This window comes from Culex quinquefasciatus, chromosome 1, assembly GCF_015732765.1.
Source record: "Culex quinquefasciatus strain JHB chromosome 1, VPISU_Cqui_1.0_pri_paternal, whole genome shotgun sequence".
Lineage (NCBI taxonomy): Eukaryota > Metazoa > Arthropoda > Insecta > Diptera > Culicidae > Culex > Culex quinquefasciatus.
In genome coordinates this window covers 74786562-74814341 of record NC_051861.1, presented here as the reverse complement: position 1 = coordinate 74814341, position 27780 = coordinate 74786562, and the positions used below count along the sequence as shown (strand labels likewise).

Sequence of the window (27780 nt, the reverse complement as noted above, 5' to 3'; positions counted from 1 at the left end):
AACTGACGACCTTCGGATTGTGAGTCCAACCGCCGCCAGCGATTCCACCGGAGTAGGCTTGGTTTGGTGTGTTGTTTGTACTTATGGCATGGAAACGACTCCTACACGGAGAAAAAAGAGTTCCCAAAATCGTGAACAAGCGTTCATGAAAATGGGAACCTCGAACAATGTGTTCAAATTTCATGGTACGTTTTTCAAAATCGTACCATGGAATTTGAACACTTTGTTCGAGGTTCCCATTTTCATGAACGCTTGTTCACGATTTTGGGAACTCTTTTTTCTACGTGTACACCTGGAATGACTTAACGGCCTAACAACCAAGGCCGGGACCGACATTTTACTTCCTCATCCGATGGAAGGTTGCAGCAGATGGGAATCGAACCCATAATCATCCGCTTACAAAGCGGACAGCGTAACCATTCGGCCACGCACTGCCAAATCCAAACTTTTGATAATTAAACCTTCAAAAATGAAGAACCTTCAAAAATGAAGAAAACTGTGTATTTAAGCAAAAGTTTCTCTTAAATATACAATAAATGCTTGTTGTTATCAACATAAACGTATATTATTTTCAATTATGAGAATATATTTTGCTGTTTTCATGTTAAAAGTACCAAAAATGCTGAAGTCGTAAAAATTATAATTAATCAAAATTATAGTTATGAAGCATCATAATTGCAGTTTGAAATGATATTTTAAAATAATAAATCAATAACAAAACTTTTTTTTTAAATAAACATGCGTGGTTTTATCAGCAACTGTAAACAAATCTATTGTTTAGTTTCGGTCAACCATTTATGTAATTATTATGATAAAATGTGCATCAAAATTACTTTTTTATATTGTTTTTTTTTATGTTTACAGTGGGTTTTGAAACGTGTTTAAATATCTGTTAGGTTTTTTTGTTGTTTAAAGCCAAATTTATAAACAAAACATATTTGTTTATGATGAAAAGTGAGCAAAATCCATCTTTTATTCATTATATCTATAATTAGACCTACACCATGCATCAAAACATCAAATATCGGTTAAATTTGGTATAATCGGATTATGGACCCGGGTCCACTATAGGAAAAGGGGGTCCATAACAGGCAATAAAACTTTTTTTCAAATGGCTTTTTTTCTGCTCAAAAACAAATAAGCTGATGAAACAAATGATCAAAATTGTTCAAAAGACTTCAGTTTTCATTGTTTTGTACAAAATGTTTATGAAAAAATGCTTAAAATATTGAAAATTTGTGAAAATGTGCTTCGGCTCAACTGGGGGGGTCCACTAATGGTTAAAATACCTTAATTAAAAACTGGAATAACATTAATTTAAACGTTAAAAAAATCCCTAAAATTCATTCTATTGCTAGACGTAGACGAGTTAACATTAGGAGCAGCTGGTCTGGTGGCCCGGGAGCAGATGGCATGGATCAGCCAAGACATGTCAGCTAGCATTAGAAGGAGTCGATAATTGGAATTGGCCACCACCTGGAGTGTTCAGAGGCCCCGGGATGTTCCGATGGGGGGACATTTGCCGAACCATAAGAGTAGAGGCAATATGGGTATCAAACTTTATGGTTTTTGATACTGGATATGAAATTTGACATTTCGGCAGCAGTGGCCACAATCCGAAGTGGCCGGAGGCCCCGTGGATATTCCGATGGGAGGACATTTGCCGAACCATAAGCGTAGGGGCAATGTGGGTATCAAACCTTATGATTTTTGATACTGGATATGAAATTTGACATTTCAGCAGCAGTGGCCACAATCCGAAGTGGTCGGAGGCCCCGCGGATGTTCCGATGGGAGGACATTTGCCGAACTATAAGAGTTGGGGCAATATGGGTATCAAACTTTGTGGTTATTGATATTTACTGGATATGAAATTTGACATTTCAGCAGCAGTGGCCGCTATCCGAAGTGGTCGGAGGCCCCGGGGATGTTCCGATGGGAGGACATTTGCCGAACCATAAGAGTTGGGGCAATATGGGTATCAAACTTTGTGGTTTTTTATACTGGACATGAAAAGTTTTATTTGGTCATTATCAGAAGTTAAACAGTTAAAATAAATTGCTTATTTCAGGCAGGAATCAATAAATCGGTTGCTGCGTTGCAAATTGTTTTATTCCGCTGTGAAAATCTGTTTCTCGGAATTTAGAAACTATTTCGTAATCAATAAGAGCCCTGAAAAGGGCTGTTTTAATTTTAACGTTTGCTGTTAATTTATTTTGCTGCCGTCGATTGCTTGCAACGGCCTTGCAAAAACATTTCTGCATCTTGGTAAATTTTGAGTGGTGAAGGAAAGTCGATTGATTTCACCTTGATTTCTATTTCAGCATCACTTGCAATTTCCGTCCCCTTAGTTCGTTAGGATGTTGATATTATGTCTTAAAACATTTCAAATCAATCAGAATCAGAAATTGATCACAAAAGAGTTGTCTTGCGTAATTATCAGTGAATCTTGGGAACATTTGGACAAGACAATGCAATCGAAAATTTCAACAACGATCATACTGGTCATGTGTAACTTAACCACCTGCACATTTTTTTTGAAAAACTTCAAAATTTTAATGAAAATTAAAGTTTAATAAACCGAAAACCAGTTAAAATTCATTTTCCTGCGTTTATAATCATGTTTAGCATGTTTGAACTCCTTTGAAGATATTTTGAATTTTCATGAAATACCCAATGTCCCACTGAAAGATTTTTTTCGAAAAAAATGTTCGTCAATACATTGATATTTTGAAAATTAATGATTGGAAAGAAACTAGACATGTGTAAAATGCATTTCAAAACCCCTTTTTCATCCAAACGTTAGAATTTCCATGGCTTGGAATTTCAATTTTTATATTTCTTTATTTTCAGAAAAAATAGAAATCTGAAATTTCAGGATCTCAATAAGTCTACTTAGTTATTCTCAAAATCACGTTTAAATTTCATCTAATCATGGTTTTACGTTATGGTACTTCAGAATGTTCCAGAGTAAAAAGCTGCATGTGTGCTTAATTATGTGGTCATCAATTACCGGTGAATGGTATACACTGCACACAAGTGGAAACCAAAATAATTTAGGGTCTTCTCTGGCCTCAAATGACTGGCCATCGTGCAGTAGAACAGTGCAAACAATTTCCGGTTTAACTTTATGCTCACACCACAAGCGTAATTGATCAGAGTTGCAGTGTTTCAATTTTGAAGGGGTTGTCCGTTAAAAGTGCACAAATAAAAGATCATACAATTTTATTAAAAGCAAATAATTTAAACAACACTACATAAATAAAATATTGCAGCCTATCTTTTGTTACAAAATGTTATAAAATGTTGTTTCGTTTTGCCCACATAAATCCTTCGTCCCAGGTGCACAATTGAATGCCCAACATTTATCACCGATAATATATCGATAAATTCGACCATACGTTATAATTCAATGCACCGAACAAGATAACACCGTGACATGTTTATTCACGTACGTTCAGGCTGATAATGGAGTGAACTCGAAAATGGCAACATAATGCGCGATTTTGTGATCATTGTGATTGCATAATGCTTCATTTATTTCCACGCATATGTTTGAGCACAATTTATGTTACAGCATTATTTTCATAAGACTTCCCTAGCACGGTGTAGGTCACCCTTATGGCCAAACAAAAAATACGGGTCTAATTATTTTGGCCAAGGAACCCCACAAAATTTTTGAGTCCGATCTAAAAACTTTTTTTTCGGTTTGTGCCCTTTTCACATGGTATTGCTGTATATATATTTTTGTTTTTGTCTGCTCTACAAGTTTGTACAACATTGTTACACTCTAAAAAATAACCTTGCAAAGTTACAAAAACATGTTATTTTAAAATGAAAATTTTTGCTCTGAATGAAAAAATTACCATTCTGGGTTATTTCAGATTCGAAGTACATTAAATTTCCATAAAATGACATGCCTCACGATTTTTTAAAGTTGAGTGACGGGAAATGGGAATGATTTTAAACCCATTTTTAACTTTTTTGATGAAGAATAGGGTTTTTTGAAACTTTGAGTACGCCATTAAATCTGGCGTCAAATTTTACACAAAAGTCCCTTTAACACAATTCTTTTATCTCTTTACGGTTTCGAACTACAAACCACTAAAAATAAAAAAGGGGTCGTTTCGCTCCACCGTCACGAGACATCCAAAAATGGACCTCAGATTCGTGATCAGAGGCCAACATTACCCCTTAGAGCAATGTTTCATTAAAACATTGCTTAATCCACCTTTAGGTGGGTGGTGCCTTCCTTACATTCATAAAGTTACACTACAGATCCTCAAAAAAGAGTTTAAACAAGACTTATTTTTATCAAAATATCTGAAGTCCGGCCTAAAAAAGTGTATAAATAATACTCAAGTGGTTATAACTTTTGATAGGGTTGTCAGATCTTCAACGTTTTAGGCTCATTGGAAAGGTCTTTTGATTACCTATACAAAGACAGCCCTAGTAACATTTTTAAACTTACTGGTTGTATCAGGGTTCTGGAAACCCTGATACGGCCTAAATAGGCTTTTATAGCCTACTTAAAACCTAAAATGTTACTAGGGAGGTGGATCCGGACAACGTTTTCATCAAAATATTTGAGATCCAACCTCCAAAAAGTGCATAAATAACACTTAAGTGCTCATAACTTTTGATAGTATTGTCAGATCTTCAATGTTTTGGGCTCGTTGGAAAGGTGAATACCTTTCAAAAAATGTATAGCATGACGGGGTTTCTTACAAAAACCACCCTTTTACAATCTTCTGGACTTTATTCGAAATCGTTTTTAAGCATAACTTTTGAAGTACTTTACTAAACTTCATAATATTAACTAGGGTCTTGTGGGACCCCAAGACAGATCAAATGAGACCAAAACGGTCGAAATCGGTTCAGCCAATCCGGAGATAATCGTATGCATATTTTTCGGTGCACGGACTCACATCCAGACACACGCACAGACATTTGTACAGAATTTGATTCTGAGTCGATAGGTATACGTGAAGGTGGGTCTACGAGGTCTAATACAGGAGTTCATTTTTCGAGTGATTTTAAAGCCTTTCCTCATTGAGGTGAGGAAGGCAAAAACGAAGAGGGGTCGGGGCAACTGCTGTGTGAGTTGGCGTATACCCATAAGTAACTGAAATCCAAATGACATTTAAGTTATCAAGTTCCTTCACATTTCCGGCTTTTGACAACTGCGGCCAGGTACTAAAACATTCCAAGCGGGTCTCGTTTTGCGAGAGACCTTTAAGCATCCAGCAAAAATAACCCAAACAACTCGTTAACCGGTCCACCTAAGGGTAGTTTTTTTTTTAACCTGGAACTAGCACAGTATTGCTCAATGTTGGCCCTCTTTAGCATGCGATCTGGTTTCATGGCGACGATGAAGACGACCGTGCAAAGCCAAAGAGCTGTGTGATGTGTAATTCAAGAAGTCGCCATTCTGAACGCAATGCAGTTTCTACGTTTTTGAGGATTGCAATTCCGTCTGCAGGTCGGTTGGTTCTCTACCTTCGGCTAGCAGTTAATGCTATGCGAAGCAAACAGATTGATCATACACGATTTGTTGTTGGAAAATATAAGTGAACACATACTAGTGCATTGATGTGGGATTGCTTCAAAGAAATTTAGGATTAGTATTTGTTAGTTAAAAAAAGTCTAGTTTACTTTCTTCAATCCAGCATCCAGCTATATTTAATACGTATTTATATGACAAATTTAATTAAGAATATTTTTTTTATTGTTATACATTTTTTTTGTAAATTTGTATAACTTAATCTCACCCCCAGACTCAATGTAACCCCTGTTGACGGTAACTGAAATACCTTCAAACGAGCTTAAACCGTTTGTAGATCTGGCAACCCTGTCTCCGGTTCAGCCTGGCAAACTGCTTAGGTTGATTTGAATGGGTATATTTCCCCTACTTGGTGCAAAATGAATATGAAATGGAAGACTGCCACGTGTGTTGGTTTGTCTTAAGGATTATGCAAGAGCAAAATGTGCTATCATATCAATTAAAGGTATTGTTTTGATATTGCAAAATTGCAGAATTTGTCAATGGTCGAACACCACATATTGGTATTCTTTTGGTATTACAGTGTTTTATCAAATTCCTCTGAAACTATGGGAAAATGTTGACCAATTTTGACAAAACAATTAATTTTGCGAAAAATGATGTCTCAAAGCGAATGCTTTCATTGAAAACCGGCAATTTCAAACTTGATTTTAAACATTTTTGATTTACCCCCTGAAGAAATGACTTGAAATTGAGGAAAATTTTCTAAGTCAGGATGGCACATTTTGGTATTATTTTGGTATTAAAGTGTTGTATCAAATTCCTCTGAAACTATGGGAAAATTTTGACAAAAATTGGTATTATTTTGGTATTAAAGTGTTTTATCAAATTCCTCTGAAACTATGGGAAAATTTTGACCAATTTTGACAAAATAATTCATTTTGCGCTAAAATGATGACTCAAAGCGAATGCTTTCATTGATAACCGGAAATTTCAAGCTTGATTTTAAACATTTTTGATATACTCCCTAAAGAAATGACATGAAATTGTGGAAAATTTTCTAGGTCAGGATGGCACATTTAGATATTATTTTGGTATTGAATGGTTTCATCAAATTCCTCTGAAACTACGGTTTTTTTTTTAAATTTTGATGAGATAATTAATTTTGCGTTAAAATGACTTGAAACCCAAAAATGTTAAGGCTGATTTTTTATTTTTTTTTATATACCCACTAAGATTAAAAAAAAACGTTGAAATTTCTCTAAGTTGGGATAACCAAATACTTCGAAAAACGAGTTAATCGACTGATTATTGAATTTTGGTAAATTTCAATCCAGTTTCATTTTAATAGCACTTATTTGTCAATCTTGTTATTTTTTAGAATCTTCAAGAACTTCAAGCACAGGCCGTTCATCAAATGCATTCGATGTGGTGAAGAATATCACTAAGAACAACATGGAATCATCAGGTGAGTAGATTTGGCTGTTGCATATGGATCATTTCCGTTTTTTTCACTAACTGCAACTGTTGCACTAAAAATGGTATGAAAACACCAAATTTTCGTATTTCTTATGCAAATACCAGCGACCAAAATGTGCTCTTGGGTGCCCAGTAATAGATGGTAAAATACCATGAAATCATACCAAAATCATGTATGTGGAAGACCACAGGAATACCAAAATCTGATTTTCCAAGGGCAATACCGTAAACTGGGGTCAATCGGGACACATGGGGCGAATTGGGACAGCAGTTTTAACCATGTTTGAGCACAACATTTTGATTTTTCTGGTTGGTTTCGGTTAGAACAGACTCAGGCCAACAAAATGTGTACATCCGTTTCTAAATTTAAAAGCTTTAAGTGCTCTAAAAACTGCTGTCCCTATTCAGACTGTAGTCCCAATTCACCCCATATTACGGTACCAAGTTTTGGTATTCAAGCAATGTTGAAAAATCTGGAAGACCTCAACTTGGTATTGAAATGGTTTTATTTCGAGGTATTATTTTACCCTTGGAATAACATGGTTTGGTATTTTTGTGCCCTTCCACATACAAGACTTTGGTATGATTTCATGGTATTTTACCATATATTACTTGGCAACCAAGGGCACATTTTGGTCCCTGTTATTTGCCCAAGTAATACCAAAATTTGGTATTCCCGTGTTATTTACCCCTGCTCGGGTAAACAGCAACCTCGGGACTGTGAGTCTAGTGCGCGGTCTGATTGATCCACACGGGTGGGCACAAAAAAGCTACACTTTTATTTATATTCTAAATGTTTTAAAATTAAAATGCGTACTTGCAGCAATGTTGGACGAATAATACCAAAATTCCCTGGTTGAATTTCTTCAGTATGATTCATACAGAATGGCCATCCGACTTAATTTAATTTACGTTTCTGTGGAATACGTTGGAATACTGCCCAGTCCAGGTCGTTTCGATAGAGTGCTAGAATTGATCAACCATCAGCTCACTGCCTGGACGCGGTGTGGACCGCTACTAAATGGCAAACAAAGCTCGCCGCGAAGGTGAATGAAAAGTTTGGCACCATGCTTTCGGGGGGTGTAGGTACCAGCAACTATTGACTGTGTATAGTTTAGCAGGCTCTATAATGCCGGGGTAAATTTCAACGTTCTCTTGTCGTTTCGGTCGGCACTTTGGCAGTTCGGGCCAGGATAGTACAGAGTGCAACATTGATCACGACTCGATCCTTCTCACTCTGGCAGCCATAATATTTCTAGACTACGAGGGGTGCTCGTCAAAGATCGACGGAGTGGTGGTGAGGAAAGAACGAGAGGGTGCTCGTTGGTAGAACACCAACCCCTTCGGGCGACCTACGCCAGGGGGCGGCGGCTCACAGGGTTTCAAGTGGTCGCCGTATAAAAGCTTTGGAGCGGGGTAGAGCTATGCTCAGTAACGTGTAACTCCGAGATCGTCGTATGTGTCGTCGTTGTCGTAAAAGTCGTTGATCATAGTATCGTTTCGGGAGCGTGTGCGCCCCAAAACAGGACTCCCTTCCCTTTTTCAGTCCCGCATTGAGAGTAGTCGTTGGTGGAGAGGTGGAACGAAAGTGATTGTCGTGTCCCCCGTGGGAGAATAGTTTAGTTTGGGGGGCAGTTTGTGAAATTGAAGTGGCTGGTAGAACCTGGCTCAACCAAGTGCAGTGCTAGTCGTAGTTCGGAGTCGTTCAGCCACTACCATTGGATTACTTGTGGCGGCTAAAGCAGCAGACAGCAGTCAATCAGTGGCAGTTTGAGAAGAAAGAAGCAAATAGTGTGTGAAGCAATCATGATTGGATTCAAATTGGTATGTTGGATAGAAAAAATGCATCATCATCATCAACGGCAAAGAAATACCTTAACAAGATTTGAATAGAATTAGGACAAGTGTGCATGTGCCTTGCAGCGTTGAAAGACTATTACTAGGCTAGGTCTAGTGCAGACTATAGTGGCCTTGAAAGTAATTTAATCACTCTAATGGAAAGGCTACTGCCTATCCCATCAACCATTCTAACGTTTTTACCCAAAGGGGGATTGTGCAATGTGACGGGATTGTCACCAGTGGTGTAGGAATCGAGTGAACAAGTCCAAGTTCTGTTTTTTTTTTGCAGATAGACTTTGAAACCGACTCAAGTGTGTTGCTGTCCAGGTTGTTTTTCAACTTTCACTTTTGGTTAGAACCTTCATTTGGTTCGATTGCCTCTATTGTGGGGCACGTGTATTGCTTGAGGGTTGTTGCTGTTTAATCAGATGGATTACCTTAACCGGCACTGGTTGATAATTTAAACCAGTTTCATTTGAGAAACGAAGGACTTTATAGATTAGATAACATTATGTTACCATAATAATGGTGTTATTCTTAATGCTGAGAATGGTAAACGAAATATGGTGGTTAGTTATGAGCACTGAATTTTGTGTTTTGAAAATGAACCCTTATATATTGAACCTTCTTTAAATGAAAGATTATATAATTACAAAAAGCTTTATTATTAATTTCAAACACAATTCCCAAAAATGCAAAAAAGATCACAAAACTAACACTGGAACTCCCAACACGTGTCCACTGGATCCACTGTCCAGCTTACACGGACGCTCAAGCCTCCCAAAAAAGTTGGAACGGTAACTCCTAAAATTTTGCAGAACTTGATTTGAATAAATTTGTTATTTCTGCGACCGAATACATCGTTACAATTTTTTTTAAGCAACACCCTCCGCGGATTTTTTTGCAAAATTTTCATCACTAGACATCCTAACAAATGAGTTATGCCCGAGAACCAGCAAGTTGAAGTTACCGTTCCAACTTTTTTGGAACCTTGGGCGTTGAAATGTTATGGTATCATTACAGATATGCTTCTAGTAATCAGTATCAAAATATCTAGAAATTTACAAATATACTACAAATAAAAAAAATCAAATTATATAACATTTTAGCATGTCAATACGATTCTCTCGAACAAGAAACATTGTTGGATACTTGTTTTTACCATATCTTTGTATTTGAGCATCATTTTAGTTTCATTTTACCCAATGTCACCCCCTCTAAGGGGTGAGATTGGGTCAATTTTCAAACGATTGCCATTTAAGGTAGAGTTCATCAAATTACACCATAGTTTGGGAAAATGTTAGTAAACTATCTAAGTTCAATTCTACGATTAAATATTTTCGATGTTATTTAAATTGTTTTTGTTATCAAGAAATTACGAGAGGTGTATCGTTTCATGACCCATAGTCACCCCACTGACGGTATTGTAGTTTTTTAACAATCTGTAATCTTATCATTTTTGTATGAAAATCATTAAATGAACATAAATGTTTCTCTTTTGATAAAAAAAATTGAAAATAAACGTTCTGAATGGCTTGAAACCCGAATTACAAGTTTTTTTCGATGAAAATCTTTGTCTCTGTATTTTGTATAGGGGATTTGTGTAATCAAAAGAAAATTTATACTTGTTTTTTTAATTTATTTGAAACCGTTCAACAGTTCAGATTTGTTTGATATTACATTCACAAAAAAAAGTGAAACTAATGAAACCACATCCCTTAAGTTAATACAATAACATACAAAGTGCTTCCAATTTATGCAGCAAGATTTTGTTTCCCTCCAGCATCGCTTAGTTCACACATGTGTACCAGGCAATTACACTTTATGGGAAAAGATTCTCTTATGCTATGCTGGGACTTTTTTTGCGCGTCACGTGCAGCTGAAGGCTCGCTCTGGGTTAAAGCGGTGGGAAAATCATATTGCCACAAGCTCGCAGCAATGCAAGAGGGAGTGGGAGAACGGGGTGGAGACTAACTTTCAGTGTTGGGATACTTTAATAAGATTTCTGCCAATGATAGATACCGCAAAGTGAGTCTAGCATCAGTGACTGCTACATTTGACTTTTGATTTGGTGCTCTTAACTAAACCTTTGTAGCTGCACTAAATTGAGCTTGAAACTGGAATCCAGCAAAGGACACCGGGGTACAAGAGTTGAGCGCGACCAGAGTAAGTTAACTGTAGATGTTTATGACGTTGTGGCGGGGTACACTGTAACCGTGCATTATTGATTGCAAAGTTTTGACAGGGGATAAGATAGAGAAACAGTTTTTAAGTTTTTTATTATTACACTTTGATTGATTGATTTATTTACATGTTTTCACCGAAAACCACAATATTTCGATAATATTTACTCACTCAGTGTATCTACAACTTACCACTATGCTGTTTCATATGCAAATCTCATTACTGGAGACATGAATAAAATATAAGTCTTCAATGTGCACTGGCGAACTTCCTTCATTGAATGCTGTGCAAGCTACCGCCATGTTTTTAGAGTGAGAGTATTGAATTTTTCTGCTCATCAATTATATTTGCATGAAAAACATATCAAATTAATTTATATTATCAGTGAAATCAAATTCAAACAAAGTACCGTCATCAGGGGTGACATTGTTTTGGTGAGATGAGATTGGGCCATATAAATTTCAGCATTTTTATAAGATCTAATCTCACCCCCAGACCCAGTGTCACCCCTGGTGACGGATTTTGATTTTGTTTTCATTTAACACAAAACGTTCAAACCCTTACTACGATGAGTGGAAAAAGATTCCAGAAAAAAAGAAATATTTAAAAGCAAGTTTTTCGCCAATGTGTAACAGGTCGTAACGACGTGCTCCGATTTGGATGAAACTTTCAGCGTTTGTTTATACAAGAGATGAACTCATGTCAAATATGAGCCCTCTACGACAAAGGGAAGTAGGGTAAAACGGGCTTTGATGTTTGAGGTCCAAAAAACATTTAAAAAAAATTTAAATTGCTCGCATTTCTGTAAGACTTCATCAATTCCAACACTCTTAGATTCATTCGAAAGGTATTTTGAAGCACTTTAAAATGGGCCATAGACATCCAGGATTGATTTAACTTTTTCTCATCCGTTTTGAAAATTACTGTTAAAAATTGATTTTTTTAAAACCATAATACCTTTTGCAGCAGCCTCCAACACCCATACTTCCGTAGGTCAAAAGTTAGGGAATTTCATGAACTATATTCCTACGGTATTAACTTTCTGGCCAATCGCAGTTTTTCTCATAAATTTTCGATTTTTCTATAACAAACATTTTACAACGTTAGTTTTTGCCCTGTAGACTTCCATAGCGACGCTTTTTGGTCTCAATTTTGTCAAATTCGAAATCCTCGGAAAATTTCACGTTTGTTAGAAGTATTGGAAATGTAAATTTGATTTAAAAAATAATTAAAAAAAACATTTTTGAAAAAAGCAACAGATCCAATTTACACTGTGATAAATACGTCAAATGCAGTATCAAGTAGGCCAAATCCTGTGTTGGAAGAAGAAATTTTCTTCTTCTTTTCTACTTCTTCTTCCCTCTCTCGCAAATGTCTTTCAAAAATGTGTAAAGGTACAGATTTCTCGTGCAGCATCGTTCCCACAGCAGGCAGCCTTTGTAGATATACCTGGGCTCCATTGTACAATATTTTGGCAAACAGACAAATTTGACCTGTGATGTTAAAACGTTTGTTCTTCCTCTTTCCTGTCATCCGTCTGTGCTCCAACAGCAAATAGATCAAGTTAAGCAAGGCGAAGAAGTTATATAAGCCATGGTTTTGGCAATGAAAACATTGGAAGGATGACTCTTTGTGCCAACAAACCATCCAACAGTCAGTGCCTGACAAAGGAGATTTCGATCTCCACGTGTTGGCAAAAAATTAAATTCTACGGAATGTTTGTTTCAAACCTCGGTTTCGTTGGTTTTATACACCCGAATTGAAGACTTCTTCGTTCCAATGTGAGTACCAACCAGCTAACTCAATGCAATAGCACTGTTCCCAACATCGCTGTTGCTTTTGAGTTCAGAGATACAATACAAGTTTGCGTTCGAAATGATTCACATTATGTTTTCCATGTTTGGGTGTATTAAAGCGTACTGAATTGGCATTGAACCTCAGTTTTCTTACCAAATTTCAAGAGACTAGGGGAAATTCTCGTATGTTTGGCAGGTTAAGCGAAAAACGAAACTATTGGCACTACGCCCCCCGGGGCATGGCCTTCCTCTAACGTGGGATTTCTGCTCCAGCGCCTCTGACGAGACAGGAGAAACCGGGACCGACGTTTTACTTCACCATCCGATAGAAGCTCAGTGGATAAGGCGGGAATCGAACCCGCGTCTGGCAGGTTAAGCACTCGCTCCTAATTCCATCCAATATGCTGATTTTCACTATTCAAACAACTAATTTTGCAAAACTTTTTAAAAAAATTGGTTGCTCACTTCTTATTGAGCTATTTATCACTCGATTTCAGTTGAAAACGCTTTAAATTAGCTTTAATTGAATGTCAAAGTTCCGACCTGCCAACATTAGAGGCACGCTGGAATTAGATGCTGTTCCCCTATTTGTTCCCACGATTTGGCGATATGCCTGGTTTAGTCACAAACAAAATTTGCTTCATTGGAACCGTGCTCCCGATGCTCATTTACCTCCGGTCCGGGCCAGTGCCAGAGCAGAGTTGAACCGATTGCTGTGGCAACAAATTTACATAATTGTGTTGAATTCATTCGCCGCACTAAACGAGAATTGCGGACATGATTTTCCCTCACAAAGAGCGAAAAAGCCGGGAAATCTGGACTCCAACCAAAGTGAATATATTTTATTTTCCCTTACTAACCGGAACCGGTGGTGGCCAACATTCAGGCGTTGCGTTGCTGGGTATGTTGTCCTGGCAGCAGTGAGATTAATCGGATTAAGTGAAATGTACGAAACTGAATCAGATGGAAAGTCAAGCGTTAAATGAATATTTCAGAGTGGGAACTGGGAAGGGCTGGTTGGTTCTGCTTGGGCTTTTACTTAAAAGGATAACAGGGCCAGCATTTGGGTACTAATTTGTGACTCGAGATTAGGTTAGTTTCAGCTTCAGTTTAGTTAAACGAATTCCTTTGCGTTGATTTGTTTCTCAAGTAACGGAATAAAGCATTTTTAAGAGTTTGATGAACTTTAGAAAATACAATGCAATGGTTATGAAAATAATTTGAAGGCTAGTGCTTTCCTTCTTTTCTCTAACATATGCGTGATATCACCATGGTTTGCAAATTATATATTTTCCACATCAAACAATTATGCAAAAGTTGAATGCACAAAATAGCGGAAAATTGTCGTCAGTGCAAGGACTTTCCTTTTGTTTTTAGTTGTTTTCTCTCTCTCTCAAATCAAGCCAGCATCCAACCAACCACAGGAAAGGCGGAAGGACCAAACCAGAGTTGGTTGGATCGTTGAGTTTTCACGGTTGTTAGTCATAAGCTGGGACAAGCTTTTACCACAACGTTTGGTTTGATTGCCGGCAGATGCCGCTCCTCGTTTGTCACAGTTCTCATTTTGATTGAAGAAACGGCTCGGGTCCGATATTACTTTTGAATTGTTATATGCATCCAATGAATATTGCATTTGTTTCGAGCTCTTTTTTTGCCCTCAAAGTGCTTTCCGGAAAACCCAATGTGACAGTTGGAAATTTATGATTCCGACTATCGGTCGGAGCTGTGCTGGTGTGATTTATGTCTCTATTTCGCAAAAAAGAGCGCAAAATTTCAACCGCAGCCGTATCACGATGGCACGAATTGCCACAGATTTTCGTGACTTCTTTCCAATGGCAATGTGTTCAATGATCGATTGACTAGCTGACAACTACTTTGCCATTTTTTACCGTCACTCTATTAGGGAATCACAAAATCACAAATTTTACCGACACTAGCAGTTGGTCGTTTTTTATATCTCGTGATGTTAGCAGTTCTACAATTGGGGCTGAAGAGTACTAATCTGTACTTTTTACTGAACTTGTACACGACGCACATAATAAATTATTCGCTAAGAAAGACACTTGTTTCTCTTTCGCCATATGGCTTATTGCCTGGTTTAGAATTAATTAGTTCGAAACCAATCAATTCAGCATCTGGTTGTTCCGATTATTTTTAAGAGCATATAATTTAGTGTAACATTTGTTAAGAAAAGTTTCAAGGATGCTGGATCATGAGGGTGCCGATACTTCTAAATCACCTGTTTCATTTATTTCTTTCAAATTCGAGATAACACTAATTTACACTTCAAGACAAGTTATGTTGAATCGCAGAGTGAAAGATCAAGAAACACCTCCTCTTGGATTCAAAAAAAAAAATATTTAAGTAGCTGAGCAGCATTTTTCAGAAGTTTGTATGAAAAACTACTGTGGTTAAGACAGAGTCTGGCTTCATTCCTTCTCCAGTTTATGCGCCAATTTTGAGCCTACCCGAGTATGGGTAAATAACAAGGAAAATGTGTAATAATACCTTTCTCTGGTATCAATACCAAATTTTGTCTTAAGGCCTATGCAAGAGCAAAATGTGGTATCATACCAATTTAAGGTATAGTTTCGATATTGCAAAATTGCAGAATTTGTCATTGGTCGAACACCACATTTTTGTATTCTTTTGGTATTACAGTGTTTCATCAAATTCCTCTGAAACTATGGGAAAATTTTGACCAATTTTGACAAAATAATTAATTTTTTGCTAAAATGATGTCTCAAAGTGAATGCTTTCATTGAAAACCGGAAATTTCAAACTTAATTTTGAACATTTTTTATATACCCCTTAAAGAAATGACTTGAAATTGTGGAAAATTTTCTAAGTTAGCATGGCACATTTTGGTATTGAAAGGTTTCATCAAATTCCTCTGAAACTATGGGATTTTTTTTATAAATTTTGACGAGATAATTAATTTTGCGCTAAAATGACTTGAAACACAAAAATGTTAAAGCAGATTTTCATTTTTTTGATAGACCCACTAAGATTTTTTTTTAAAAAAACGTTGAAATTCCTCTATGTTGGGATAACCAAATATTTTGAAAAACGAGTCAATCGACAGATTATTGAATTTTGGTCCAGTTTCATTTTAATAACGCTTATTTTTCAATCTAATTATTATTCAGAATCTTCAAGAACTTCAAGCACAGGCCGTTCATCAATGACAAATGCATTCGATGTGGTGAAGAATATCACTTAGAACAACATGGAATCATCAGGTGAGTAGATTTGGCTGTAGCATATGGATCATTTCCGTTTTTTCACTAACTGCAACTGCTGCACTAAAAATGGTATGAAAATAAAAATTTTTGGTATTACTTGATCAAATAACAGGGACCAAAATGTGCCCTTTGTTGCCCAGTAATAGATGGTAAAATACCATGAAATCATACCAAAATCATGTATGTGGAAGACCACAGGAATACCAAAATCTGATTTTCCAAGGGCGCGGGAATACCTAAAAATATAACCATGGTAATAACAAGTTTTGGTATTCAAGCAATGTTCAAAAATCTGGAAGACCTCAACTTGGTATTGAAATGGTTTTATTTTGAGGTATTATTTTACCCTTGGAATAACATGGTTTGGTATTGTTGTGCCCTTTCACATACAAGAGTTTGGTATGATTTCATGGTATTTTACCATTATTACTGAGCTACCAGTTTATGGTTCGCTCTTGAGCATTGAAGTTTATATGGAAGAAATCGCTTCAATAAAGTGTCCCATGTTTTTGGTGTCAGTTTGTCCCGCGATGTGTTAAAGTCCAAGTTTTTATCAATGTTAAGGCTTCATCCACATAGTACGTCACGCTAAAATCAACCAACATTTACCCCCCCCCCCTCCCCTCCCCCACTTTGTCACGCTTTCCATATACTTTTAACATTTAATTTCACACTTGCCCAGAACCCGCCCTCCCCCCCTAGAGCGTGACATACTTTATGGATGATGCCTTAAGACGAATGTTTTAGTTTTTGTTCTAAGTTCATTTGGGTAACGAGTGCCTGGTGAGAAATAAACACCAAACCTTTTAAGTCGCGAAAATGAATGGAGTTCTCGCCAAAATTGTCCAAGTAAATCGATATTAGGGACACCCCTGGCTCAATTCCTTAGACAAAAATAATTATCTATTCCAATTTTGAGCGCGCGCAATCATGCTTAGAAGCTTTGGTGCTCCGGGACGGTTTTGGACATTGTCCACAGATGCCTAGGACACACATGACAGGTGTTCAGTATCAATTAGAAAAAGTTATAATAATAATATCGCTGGCAAGCACATGTTTACCTATTTTACTCAGGTGTTCTGGATACGGGCCAAACAGCACGTGCAACATTTTATGATTTGTGTAGGTTAGGGAATAAATTTACACCAATTCAATTAATATTAATATTGATTATATCGAAGCCTCTAAATACTCCATGATGCACCACCTGCAACCACCACCACACAAATTACTGTGCGCATCCTTTGCAGCAACTGTATGTGTGCATCACACCTGCCTGTGTACGAGAACGTAATTTAAATTTTCCACCTCATTTTCTCTCCCTCAACCAGCTCTCCGTGGCATGCTGGATAGGTGTCGTGTTGGCCCAGCAGGACTACCAGCAGCAGCAGGAGTATCACCGGCCTGCCCCACTCAGGATCGGCACCAACGCGGTCGAAACCAAACCCACCCCCATTCCAATCCTCAAACAGATCAACAGGTAATTAATTGATACCCATGACCACGGCATGATACTTTAGCGATGGATGGCACTGGAACTTTGTGGGGGGAAGAGGAGGGAATCCTAACCCGACACTTTGCCACTTAACGTAACTAATTGTACTTGGTTTCTTGTTGAGGGCTGATTTATTTTACGTGTCTCGTAACCAGTTAAAAGGATTTTAAAATAATTTGTCATGTTTATTTGCGAGCTTAATGCAGTGATATTACCAAATTTATAATCTTTATCTGAACTGTGGTGGGCTATTCTTAGAGTGTTTAATCTATGTTAATACATGTTTTATGGGATAAATAATAATGCAATCTGCTTTACTTATACTTCTTGTTATCATTATCCTAATATTTCAGGTCCACTTAACCAAGGCATTGCATGGTGTTTCCCGCTTGAGCCGACACTTCTCCTCCTCCTCCTGCCTTATCCTCAACAAAATCCGATATGACGATATCAATTGCACATTGCATGTTCCATGAAACTAATCGGTTCTGCCTGGCCGCCTAGCCGGAGATTTATCCGCCCTCCACTAAATTCGTTTCCGTTTTTTTCTCCATCTTTTCTTGGTCCGGTGTTTCCGGTCGGTCGATCCTCCGGTTGCCATCTTTATGAACTTCCGCTGCCGTGAGAAGTAGTAGTGAACGTGGAGAATACTACCGGAAACGATGCTTTACCGCGGCCCGGAATAACTGCAAGTTGCGTTCAGCGGAAAAGACTCGCTCGAAATATAACCCAAAAGCACTGAACTTTGCCGTAGATGGCAACTCTGTACAAAAACAGCAACAAAAGGAACAGCAGCAAGGTCGAAATCAGAACGGTGGATCTGGAGTGGGAGGAGGAAGTGTTGGCAGTGGTCCAACGGGACCAGCTTTGCTTGGTGGAAAGAAACTGTTTAAGAAGTTCTAGATATTTAACGGATCTTAACATTTAGTCACTATGCAGTCAATATGTAAAACATTGTATAGCTTCAATAAAATATACCTCGATTCATGTACATAGTAAACCATAGTAACGTATTTTATAGTTTTCGGTGTCTCTCTACATATTAAAGAAACAAGTTATACTAGGGCTGCAGTGTTTAATATCTTTTTAGTAACTTTCAGGTTGAGTGTTACAATTACAACTCTGACTACATATTTGAAAAAAGCCTCCTCCGTCTCCAACTGCTGAGACTAAGCGATTCTGACTTCTCTGAAGTGTCGACTCTGACACCAGATCCTCAAAAAGTGTCAACTCTTCCTATACCAACATTGAAGCCCTGATATTGTGAAACTAATTATTATTGACTTTAAATTTGCGAAAATAACTCAGTTCTTAAGCGACATTTAAAAACATAAAAAATGATGGAGTTGAGTCCCTCTTTTGGTATTACCCGGAAGCAAAAATTCTAAAATACTCAATTTGCTGAAAATATCTCGGAGGATTTTGTTTAATTTGAGCATTTGCATTTTTTGCGATAAAGGGGTATGATATTTTTGCCCGTTATCGACAATTATCTACATGACCGACGGCTTTTTGGTTGTATTTCACAAAACGAGGACTTCTTGGTCATTGATCCGACACGTTACCACCGCGCCATGGAAGCTTGATGAAAAGTGAGTGAAAGAGTAGGGTAGGGTGGTCATCAATGAGACACTTTTGGTTTTGAACTTTCAACGATTTTTGTATTTTTTTCATCAACATGTTTCAATGAGCTTTTTGTTGCATTTTCTTTCTTTTAATGTGTTTTAACATTGCCCAAAATATGAGACCGATCTGACGTTTACAGCCAGAGTTATTTAACTATCTTATTGTAGACGCACTTGGCAGGAACAATGGGACAGCTGGGGAACAATGAGACACTCTACGAAAATCATCATTTTTCTAGTAAAACATCATGTTATTATATTGTTCCATTGCAGGTGACTTGCCTTGAACATTTCAAAGCAATTTTGCCAACATGAAACTTTAATTAACAAGAGTTATACTAAAAAGCATTAAAATATTGTAAAATCCATATATTTATACCAAATAACTATGTATTTTGCAGAGTTCCCAAATGAACCGGTTAGGCTAGGTTCACCTATAAACTTGGTTCGGCTTAAGCCTTCCTTTGTGGTTCAATTCTGGTTCAGTGAACCATGAACCATGGCTTAAGCCAGGCTAACCAGGCTTATGAAAACCATAGGAATAATGCATTGTGTAACAAATCTTATAGTGTAGCAATGTTACAAATTAACATTCATTACACCGTAAAATTCGTTACACCGCATCATTCGTTACACCGTAAAATTCGTTACACCGTAACATTCGTTACACCGTAACATTCGTTACACCGTAACATTCGTTACACCGTAATATGGTTACACAATAACATTGTTACACCGTAGTATGATTACACCGTAACATTGTTGCACCACAACATTCGTTACACCGTTACATTCGTGACACCGTTACATTCGTTACACCGTAACATTCGTCAAACTGTAACATTGTTACACCACAACATTCATTACACTGTTACATTGTTACACCGTAAAATTGTTACACCGCAACATTCGTTACACCGTAACATTCGTTACAATATAGTATGATTACACCGTAACCTTGTTACACCACAACATTCGTTATACCGTTACATTCGTTACACCGTAACATCATTACACCGCAACATTCGTTACACCGTAGTTTGGTTACATCGTAACATAGTTACACCGCGACATTCGTTGCATCGTAGCATTCATTACACCGTGACATTCCTTACACCGTAATATTGTTACGGTGTAACACCGTTACGGTGTAACACTGTTACGGTGTAACACTGTTACGGTGTAACACTGTTACGGTGTAACAATGTTACGGTGTAACACTGTTACGGTGTAACACTGTTACGGTGTAACACTGTTACGGTGTAACACTATTACGGTGTAACACTGTTACGGTGTAACACTGTTACGGTGTAACACTGTTACGGTGTAACACTGTTACGGTGTAACACTGTTACGGTGTAACACTGTTACGGTGTAACACTGTTACGGTGTAACACTGTTACGGTGTAACACTGTTACGGTGTAACACTGTTACGGTGTAACACTGTTACGGTGTAACACTGTTACGGTATAACACTGTTACGGTGTAACACTGTTACGGTTTGAGCATACTACGGTGTAACAAAGCTTGCCGTTTAGTCGGACATTCTTTGATCAGGTTCAAGCCTGGTTCAAGCCAATGGTTCATTTTGGCTAGCCTCGCCTGGTTTGAACCAAATGAACCATGGCTCACGGCACTCAGTGAGCCTGAGCCGACGATGCTTGCCGACGTGTGGTGTGAACCTGGCTTAGGCTCGTGGGAACACTGGTATTTTGGTTAAATGAAGTAAAAAATCTATAAATATGTCAAAAATCACTTTTAATGCATGTTTTGAAAAATTTCCATAGATTTTGAAAAGGTTATTGAATAAAAATTAAAGTGTCTCATTGTTACCCATGGGCTGAAATGAGTGGGGTACAATGAGACAGTCCTGGATTCTGGGTATATTCTAAATTTTGGCCAAACCTAATGAAAGGAAAATTGTAGCCCAACTCAATTTGTATGGAACGTCGAAAGAAATTTGAAGAAATATTAGTTTTGGTGTAAATGGCAGCCTACGGGGGAAAAAGTATTTTTGTCTTTAATTTACTTTTATACCCCAAAATCAAACATTTATGAATAACTTTTCAAGGGAGCATCCATAACCAAAGCCACTATTATGGCAGACGTATATCCAGTAGTCACACCTTTCCCCCAAATATGAGCCTGATTGGTTGAAACTACGACTTCCCGAGCAGGGGTAAATAACACGGGAATACCAAATTTTGGTATTACTTGGGCAAATAACAGCGACCAAAATGTGCCCTTGGTTGCCCAGTAATAGATGGTAAAATACCATGAAATCATACCAAAATCTTGTATGTGTAAGGGCACAACAATACCAAACCATGTTATTCCAAGGGTAAAATAATACCTCAAAATAAAACCATTTCAATACCAACTTGAGGTCTTCTGGATTTTTGAACATTGCTTGAATACCAAAACTTGGTATTGCCATGGTTTTATTTTTAGGTATTCCCGCGCCCTTGGAAAATCATATTTTGGTATTTCTGTGGTCTTTCACATACATGATTTTGGTATGATTTCATGGTATTTTACCATCTATTACTGGGCAACCAAGAGCACATTATGGTCGCTGGTATTTGAACAAGTAATACTAAAATTTGGTATTTTCATACCATTTTTAGTGCAGCAGTTGCAGTTAGTGAAAAAACGGAAATTATTCATATGCAACAGCCAAATCTACTCACCTGATGATTCCATGTTGTTATTAGTGATATTCTTCACCACACCGAATGCATTTGTCATTGATGAACGGCCTGTGCTTGAAGTTCTTGAAGCTTCTGAAAAATAACAAGATTGAAAAATAAGTATTATTAAAATGAAACTGAATTGAAATTCACCAAAATTCATTAATCTGTCGATTGACTCGTTTTTCAAAGTATTTGGTTATCCCGACTTAGAGATATTTCAACGTTTTTGAAAAAAATATGAGTGGGTATATCACACTAATTTTTAAAATCATCTTTAACATTCAATTCATTTTAGCGCAAAATTAATTAACTCGTAGAATTTTTTTAACAAATTTCCCATAGTTTCAGAGAAAATTGATGAAACCTTTCAATATTCAAATAAAACCAAAATGTGCCATCCTGACTTAGAAAATTTTCCACAATTTCAAGTCATTTCTGCAGGGGGTATATCAAAAATGTTTAAAATCAAGTTCGAAATTTCTGGTTTTGAATGAAAGCATTCGCTTTGAGACATCATTTTAGCGCAAAATTAATTATTTTGTCAAAATTGGTCAAAATTTTCCCATAGTTTCAGAGGAATTTGATAAAACACTTCAATACCAAAATAATACCAAAATGTGCCATCCTGACTTAGAAAATTTTCCACAATTTCAAGTCATTTCTGTAGGGGGTATATTAAAAATGTTTAAACTCAAGTTTGAAATTTCTGGTTTTGAATGAATGCATTCGCTTTGAGACATCATTTTAGTGCAAAATTAATTATTTTGTCAAAATTGGTCAAAATTTTCTCATAGTTGCAGAGGAATTTGATAAAATACTGTAATACCAAAAGAATACCAAAATGTGGTGTTCGATCATTGACAAATTCTGCAATTTAGCAATATCAAAACAATACCTTAAATTGGTATGATACCACATTTTGCTCTTGCATAATTCTTAAGACAAATTTTAAAGGGTCCAGGAATACCAAAATTTGGTATTGATGCCAGAGAAAGGTATTATTACGCATTTCCCTTGTTATTTACCCATGCTCGGGTTGTGAGACGCATTTTATCATTGTTCCCCGTGTCTCATTGATGACTACTCTACCCTACCAACATATATATTATAATATGCTTCTCTTTGGAGTGTTGCTCGGGGACGGGCCAGCATTATATGTGTTGGTGAGAACTGCTGATCGCTGAAATATTTACACGCGGGCAAAAATGATCTAGGGGCTTGCTGCAAAAAATGTTATAAAATGTGACATTTTATGCAGCAAATCCACTGTTGCAGATTTTGAGATATATTTTTCCTTTGGGTGTAGATAAAGTACCGAAATGTGGTTAAGTAAAACATATATAATCTATTATACATAGCAAAACATACAAATCGTTCAGCATGCTATCTCCTAACAATCAAACCAATTTTCCAGAGAGCAACTGTAACCCTTGCTTGGGCAAGAATATCATTTATTACTGCACAATCAACATTAATTTACAGCTTGAATGCGCGGCCAGAACCCAACAGTTTCTGCGTAACAATGCTCTTTGGCTCTGGATCGGAATCTGGTAAAACATAAATAATATTGATTTTTCCAATCAATATAGCAGCGTAGGAAGCGTTGTGTTGGGTAAGGTTGTGGAGAAAACGATCCAACTTAACCATAGCGATAAGATGAATGAAGCACAGTCGTTGTACTAGAGTTTAACCCTCTAACGCCCAGAGGATTTTACGTGTCTTAAAAATAGTAACTGGGTAAATTTTGGACCAATATCTCTGAAATAGCTTTACTTTGGCCTACAAATATTGAATTCTTGCCAAATTTTAAATTTGGAGTGGACACCAGTGCCACACCAGGAAGGCAAGATATTAGTTGAACTTCTGTCAATAATTGTCTTATATTTCAATACAATTTCATGAATCACTTAATTATAGAAACATTAATGTTATAACTAGTTTATAGATCTCATTGCACCAAATTAACTCACTTTTTATTTGTTCTGGATATTTTAAACTTACTTGTTACAAAACTATTGATTTTAACGCACTTTGGAAAATCAACCTTTAAGAATTTTAGTTCTCCTACTGCCCAATGGAGCTCTGGCGCAACATTTTGAAAAAGTCATAAAATAAATTAAACAAGTTTAAATTCCAAATTCAATGTGCAAGAGCTCTTGAAAAGGGTGTAAATGCCTCATTAACATTTATTGTTCCTTCTGAAATGTGTCGGTTGTGCCTGCTTGTTAAAAATAGTGTTTATTTTAAGTTTAATTATTTTCCTAAAATACCAGATTTTTGTTTACGTTTTGGTCTGTAAATTAGCTCGTCTTATGATAGTTTATAAATATGATTCCTAAACATCTATACATGCATACAAAAAGAAGCAGTCGAAAATATTGTCACATCTCCGAGAAATTCGATCTTAAATATTTGTGCTCTAGCGCTTACCATGGGCGTTGGAGGGTTAAAAAAAAAGCAGAAAATTCCTTCTCGGTCCTGATAGGAAGTCAACGGGAAGGATATTGGCAGTAAAAAATTGTAGATGGAATGTGAAAGTGGAACACTTTCCTCAACGAAAAGAAGTGATGACTTGGTGAGAGTACGTTTCCTGAGAGTAAACCGAAGGGATCATTTGTTTGGAAGCAATCGTCTGGGAATCATAGACTACAGTAGCCTTCAATGTAGCACCTAAAAATAAAAATTAGTAGTCGATTTTCTTTCAACAACTTTGAATAAGAGTTCAATGCCTGGGTCGTGGTTATTAATCTAATCTAATCTAATCTAATCAGACCCTAGCGCAGCCAATCTTTCGAAGGGATCCTGGAGAGTGCCTTAGGTTAGATGACGCCTAGCATTCTTCTTGTCATTCATTAACATTTGTAGTGCGCCATTGCATTAGAATGCATTGAAACAACACAAGCGTTAAAACGGCCAGGCCTACTGCGTAAAGCCGTATCGCAGAGATGATTCGTAATTGGGTTGAGTTTGAGCACAGAGTGTTCGAACAACAACACAATTCTGAATCGACAGGGAGGAAGAAGCGTGGGGACACACCACCATACGCTCCGAGATTTGGTTGTATTCGTTGGGAGCACCATGCTAAGAAGGTTTGGTACTCCGGGACCCTCTGGGATGGGACATTGTATTTCCACGAATGCCCTGGACACTATTTGCCGTGGTTATAGCGCCACAACTCGCTCTCTGTAACAGAAGTCCTAATTCCAGTCCACGCTCACCAAGTCGTCATGGCCTAGTGGTTAGCATTTTTGCTTACCAATCCAAATGACGGAGGATCGAACCCCGCCTCGAGCGACTTTGATTTTTCGTTCATATTCATCATTTCAAATTCATGTGTTTTTAACTTTCTCGTTGGGAGCAGATGGGAATCAAACCCAGAACCATTCGCTTACAAAGCGAACACCGTAACCAGTCAGCCACGGCCGCTCCCAATGCCTGGGTCGCGGTTATTAAATATATTAACCAACAAAACCAACTCTACTTTAGATTCTAACCTCAAACTACTTTAACAATTTACAGACACAACGAAGACGGTTCGTACACCTACGGCTACGAGGGTGCGGACGGATCGTTCAAGATCGAGACCAAGCTTGCGACCGGTGAAGTCAAGGGCAAGTACGGTTACGTTGACGAGAGCGGAAAAGTGAAGGTCGTCGAGTATGGCGCCAACAAGTACGGCTTCCAGCCCTCGGGTGAAGGCATCACCGTTCCTCCACCGACGCTAGTGGATGAAACCACCGGCAAGGACTCTCTGCTGGACTACGAGGACAACATTCCTGCTCCGCGACCACAGGTTAGTTATTGTAGTTGTTGTTCATAGGTTGTGCTAAAAGGGTGGATTCTTTTACAGAAACTTCGGCCATCGAAGCCACGCCACCAGGAAGTTCATCAGCCACGTCCTCAGCCCCAGCCGCAACCTCAGTACTATGACTATGAGGAAGAACAGCAGCAGCCTCAGCAACCGCAGCAATATCAGCAGCCCCAGCAGCATCACCATGTGCCGCAGCCACAACCGCAGCCCAAATACGTCCAGCAACATCAACACCAGCAGCTGCCACAGCCTCAGCAGGCCCACTACGTTCAGAACTCGCACTTTGGAGGTGCCATCCCGAATGCTGCCCCCGTTGACGTGATCTACTCGCCAAAGCAGGGTCCAGCCCGGCCCGAGCCAAACTTTGACAACACCCGGCCGCAAACCTTCCCGAACGCAGCCCCTGCACCGCCGCAGCCAAAGATTCGCTTCTCTGCGCCAGCTTTTGCCGGCGCCGCTCCGGCCCCACTGCCAAAGTCCAATGTAATTATCAGTTCGTTCAAGTTCAATTCGTAACTCGTCTAGTAGGTTTACTTTCACCCCATTCCCAAGCGTTAATGCTTTTTTCTTTGCTTGTTCCGCTTGTTGTACCCACAGCCTATTCCACAGCCAGCTTATGCACCTCAGCCACGGCCTGTTGCCCCTGCACCTGCCATCTATCAGCCTCGCCCGGCTCAGGGTCGTAGCACCAGCGTGTTGGACCAGCTAGCCAAGGATTATGCACTGCCGCAGGGAGGGTCCGCTCCACTGCACGACATTACCTTCGGGTATTACTGAAAGGGCGATGATGACAAAGAGAACTGCACTTCAAAGCCATGATATTGCGCCATCCGGAGATCTTCATCCACGCAGGAAGATTCGCTTTGTTGGAAAAGAAGGAATTGGTCGATTCAAGAGACGTTGATTAATAACTGAACTGATTAAATCTAGTTTTAATAAAACATGAGTTTGAAGTTTTTTTTTGGGGATTCATGAAAAGAAACAAGCCAGATATTTGCTTATTAATAAAATTCATAAACGTTAACCAAGACGCGTATAATAAATCTCCCTCGAACCAGTTTTTACACAATTCATCTTATTTGAATAAAGACTTTTAAATTGTGAGAGCACTGGTCGATTAATCTACGTAGCAGGTTATTTAAGATCGGAATGATACTTAAACAATTTTTTAATTTTTCTAATGAAAAGCCTTACCAAATAAATATCGATGAACAACCCGAGCAGGAGTAAATAACACGGGACTACCAAATTTTTGTATTACTTGGGCAAATAACAGGGACCAAAATGTGCCCTTGGTTGCCCTGTAATAGATGGTAAAATACCATGAAATCATACCAAATGCTTGTATGTGGGAGGGCACAACAATGCCAAACCATGTTATTCCAAGGGTAAAATAATACCTCAAAATAAAAACATTTCAATACCAAGTTGAGGTCTTGAATACCAAAACTTGGTATTACCATGGTTTTATTTTAAGGTATACCCGCGCCCTTGGAAAATCAGATTTTGGTATTCCTGTGGTCTTCCACATACATGATTTTGGTATGATTTCATGATATTTTACTGGGCAACCAAGGGCACATTTTGGTCCCTGTTATTTGCCCAAGTAATACCAAAATTTGGTATTGACGTAGACTTACGTCTTTGTCGAAGGTACTGGGGTGCCATTCCAAAAAACCCGGGCCGAAGGCCCTGGAATATTGCGTCATCCGTCAATCGCTTATATCTTCCTTCCCTCAAATCGAATCGGCACGGTTTTGGTTACATTTTATTCGAAAATTATTCAGCAATTTGCTATTAAATTTTCAATGTTGGCAAAATAGTTTTACTATTGTAACAACTCAATGTTTTAAAATGTTTTCAAAATGCAGAGATTTTGCAAGCAAAATGAGCGCTTCCCACTCACGGACTGGAAGGTCAAGTACCTATCGCGAAAAAGGAGGGGAAGTAGCGGGCCGAAAACACATATAAGAAACTGCGCCAGATTTCAGATCATCATTTACGTCTCAGACGTCGGACCGGCAGCAGCAGCAGGAAAGCTCAGCCCAGAACAGCAGCAGCAGGAGAGAGACCAGAGCAGCAGCAGCAGGAGAGAGAAAGGGACCAGAAC

General features: G+C 38.1%; 1 protein-coding gene across 1 annotated transcript; it reads left to right on the top strand.

Annotated features, from left to right (window-relative positions):
• Positions 1-8413: 8413 nt before the first annotated feature.
• Positions 8414-26623, top strand: LOC6038653 (tyrosine-protein phosphatase non-receptor type 23). Its single transcript, XM_038249086.1, has 5 exons — positions 8414-8805; positions 17377-17525; positions 25379-25652; positions 25710-26153; positions 26268-26623. Exons 1-5 carry the CDS (start codon positions 8788-8790, stop codon positions 26445-26447), a joined length of 1065 nt encoding a protein of 354 aa, XP_038105014.1. The 5' UTR covers positions 8414-8787; the 3' UTR covers positions 26448-26623.
• Positions 26624-27780: the final 1157 nt, after the last annotated feature.

Excerpts from the sequence above, each read along its gene's own strand:
- LOC6038653 (XM_038249086.1), top strand. Across the intron at positions 25,653-25,709 it reads TTCCTGCTCCGCGACCACAG|AAACTTCGGCCATCGAAGCC; the intron begins GTTAGTTATTGT and ends ATTCTTTTACAG. Across the intron at positions 26,154-26,267 it reads CCCCACTGCCAAAGTCCAAT|CCTATTCCACAGCCAGCTTA; the intron begins GTAATTATCAGT and ends TTGTACCCACAG.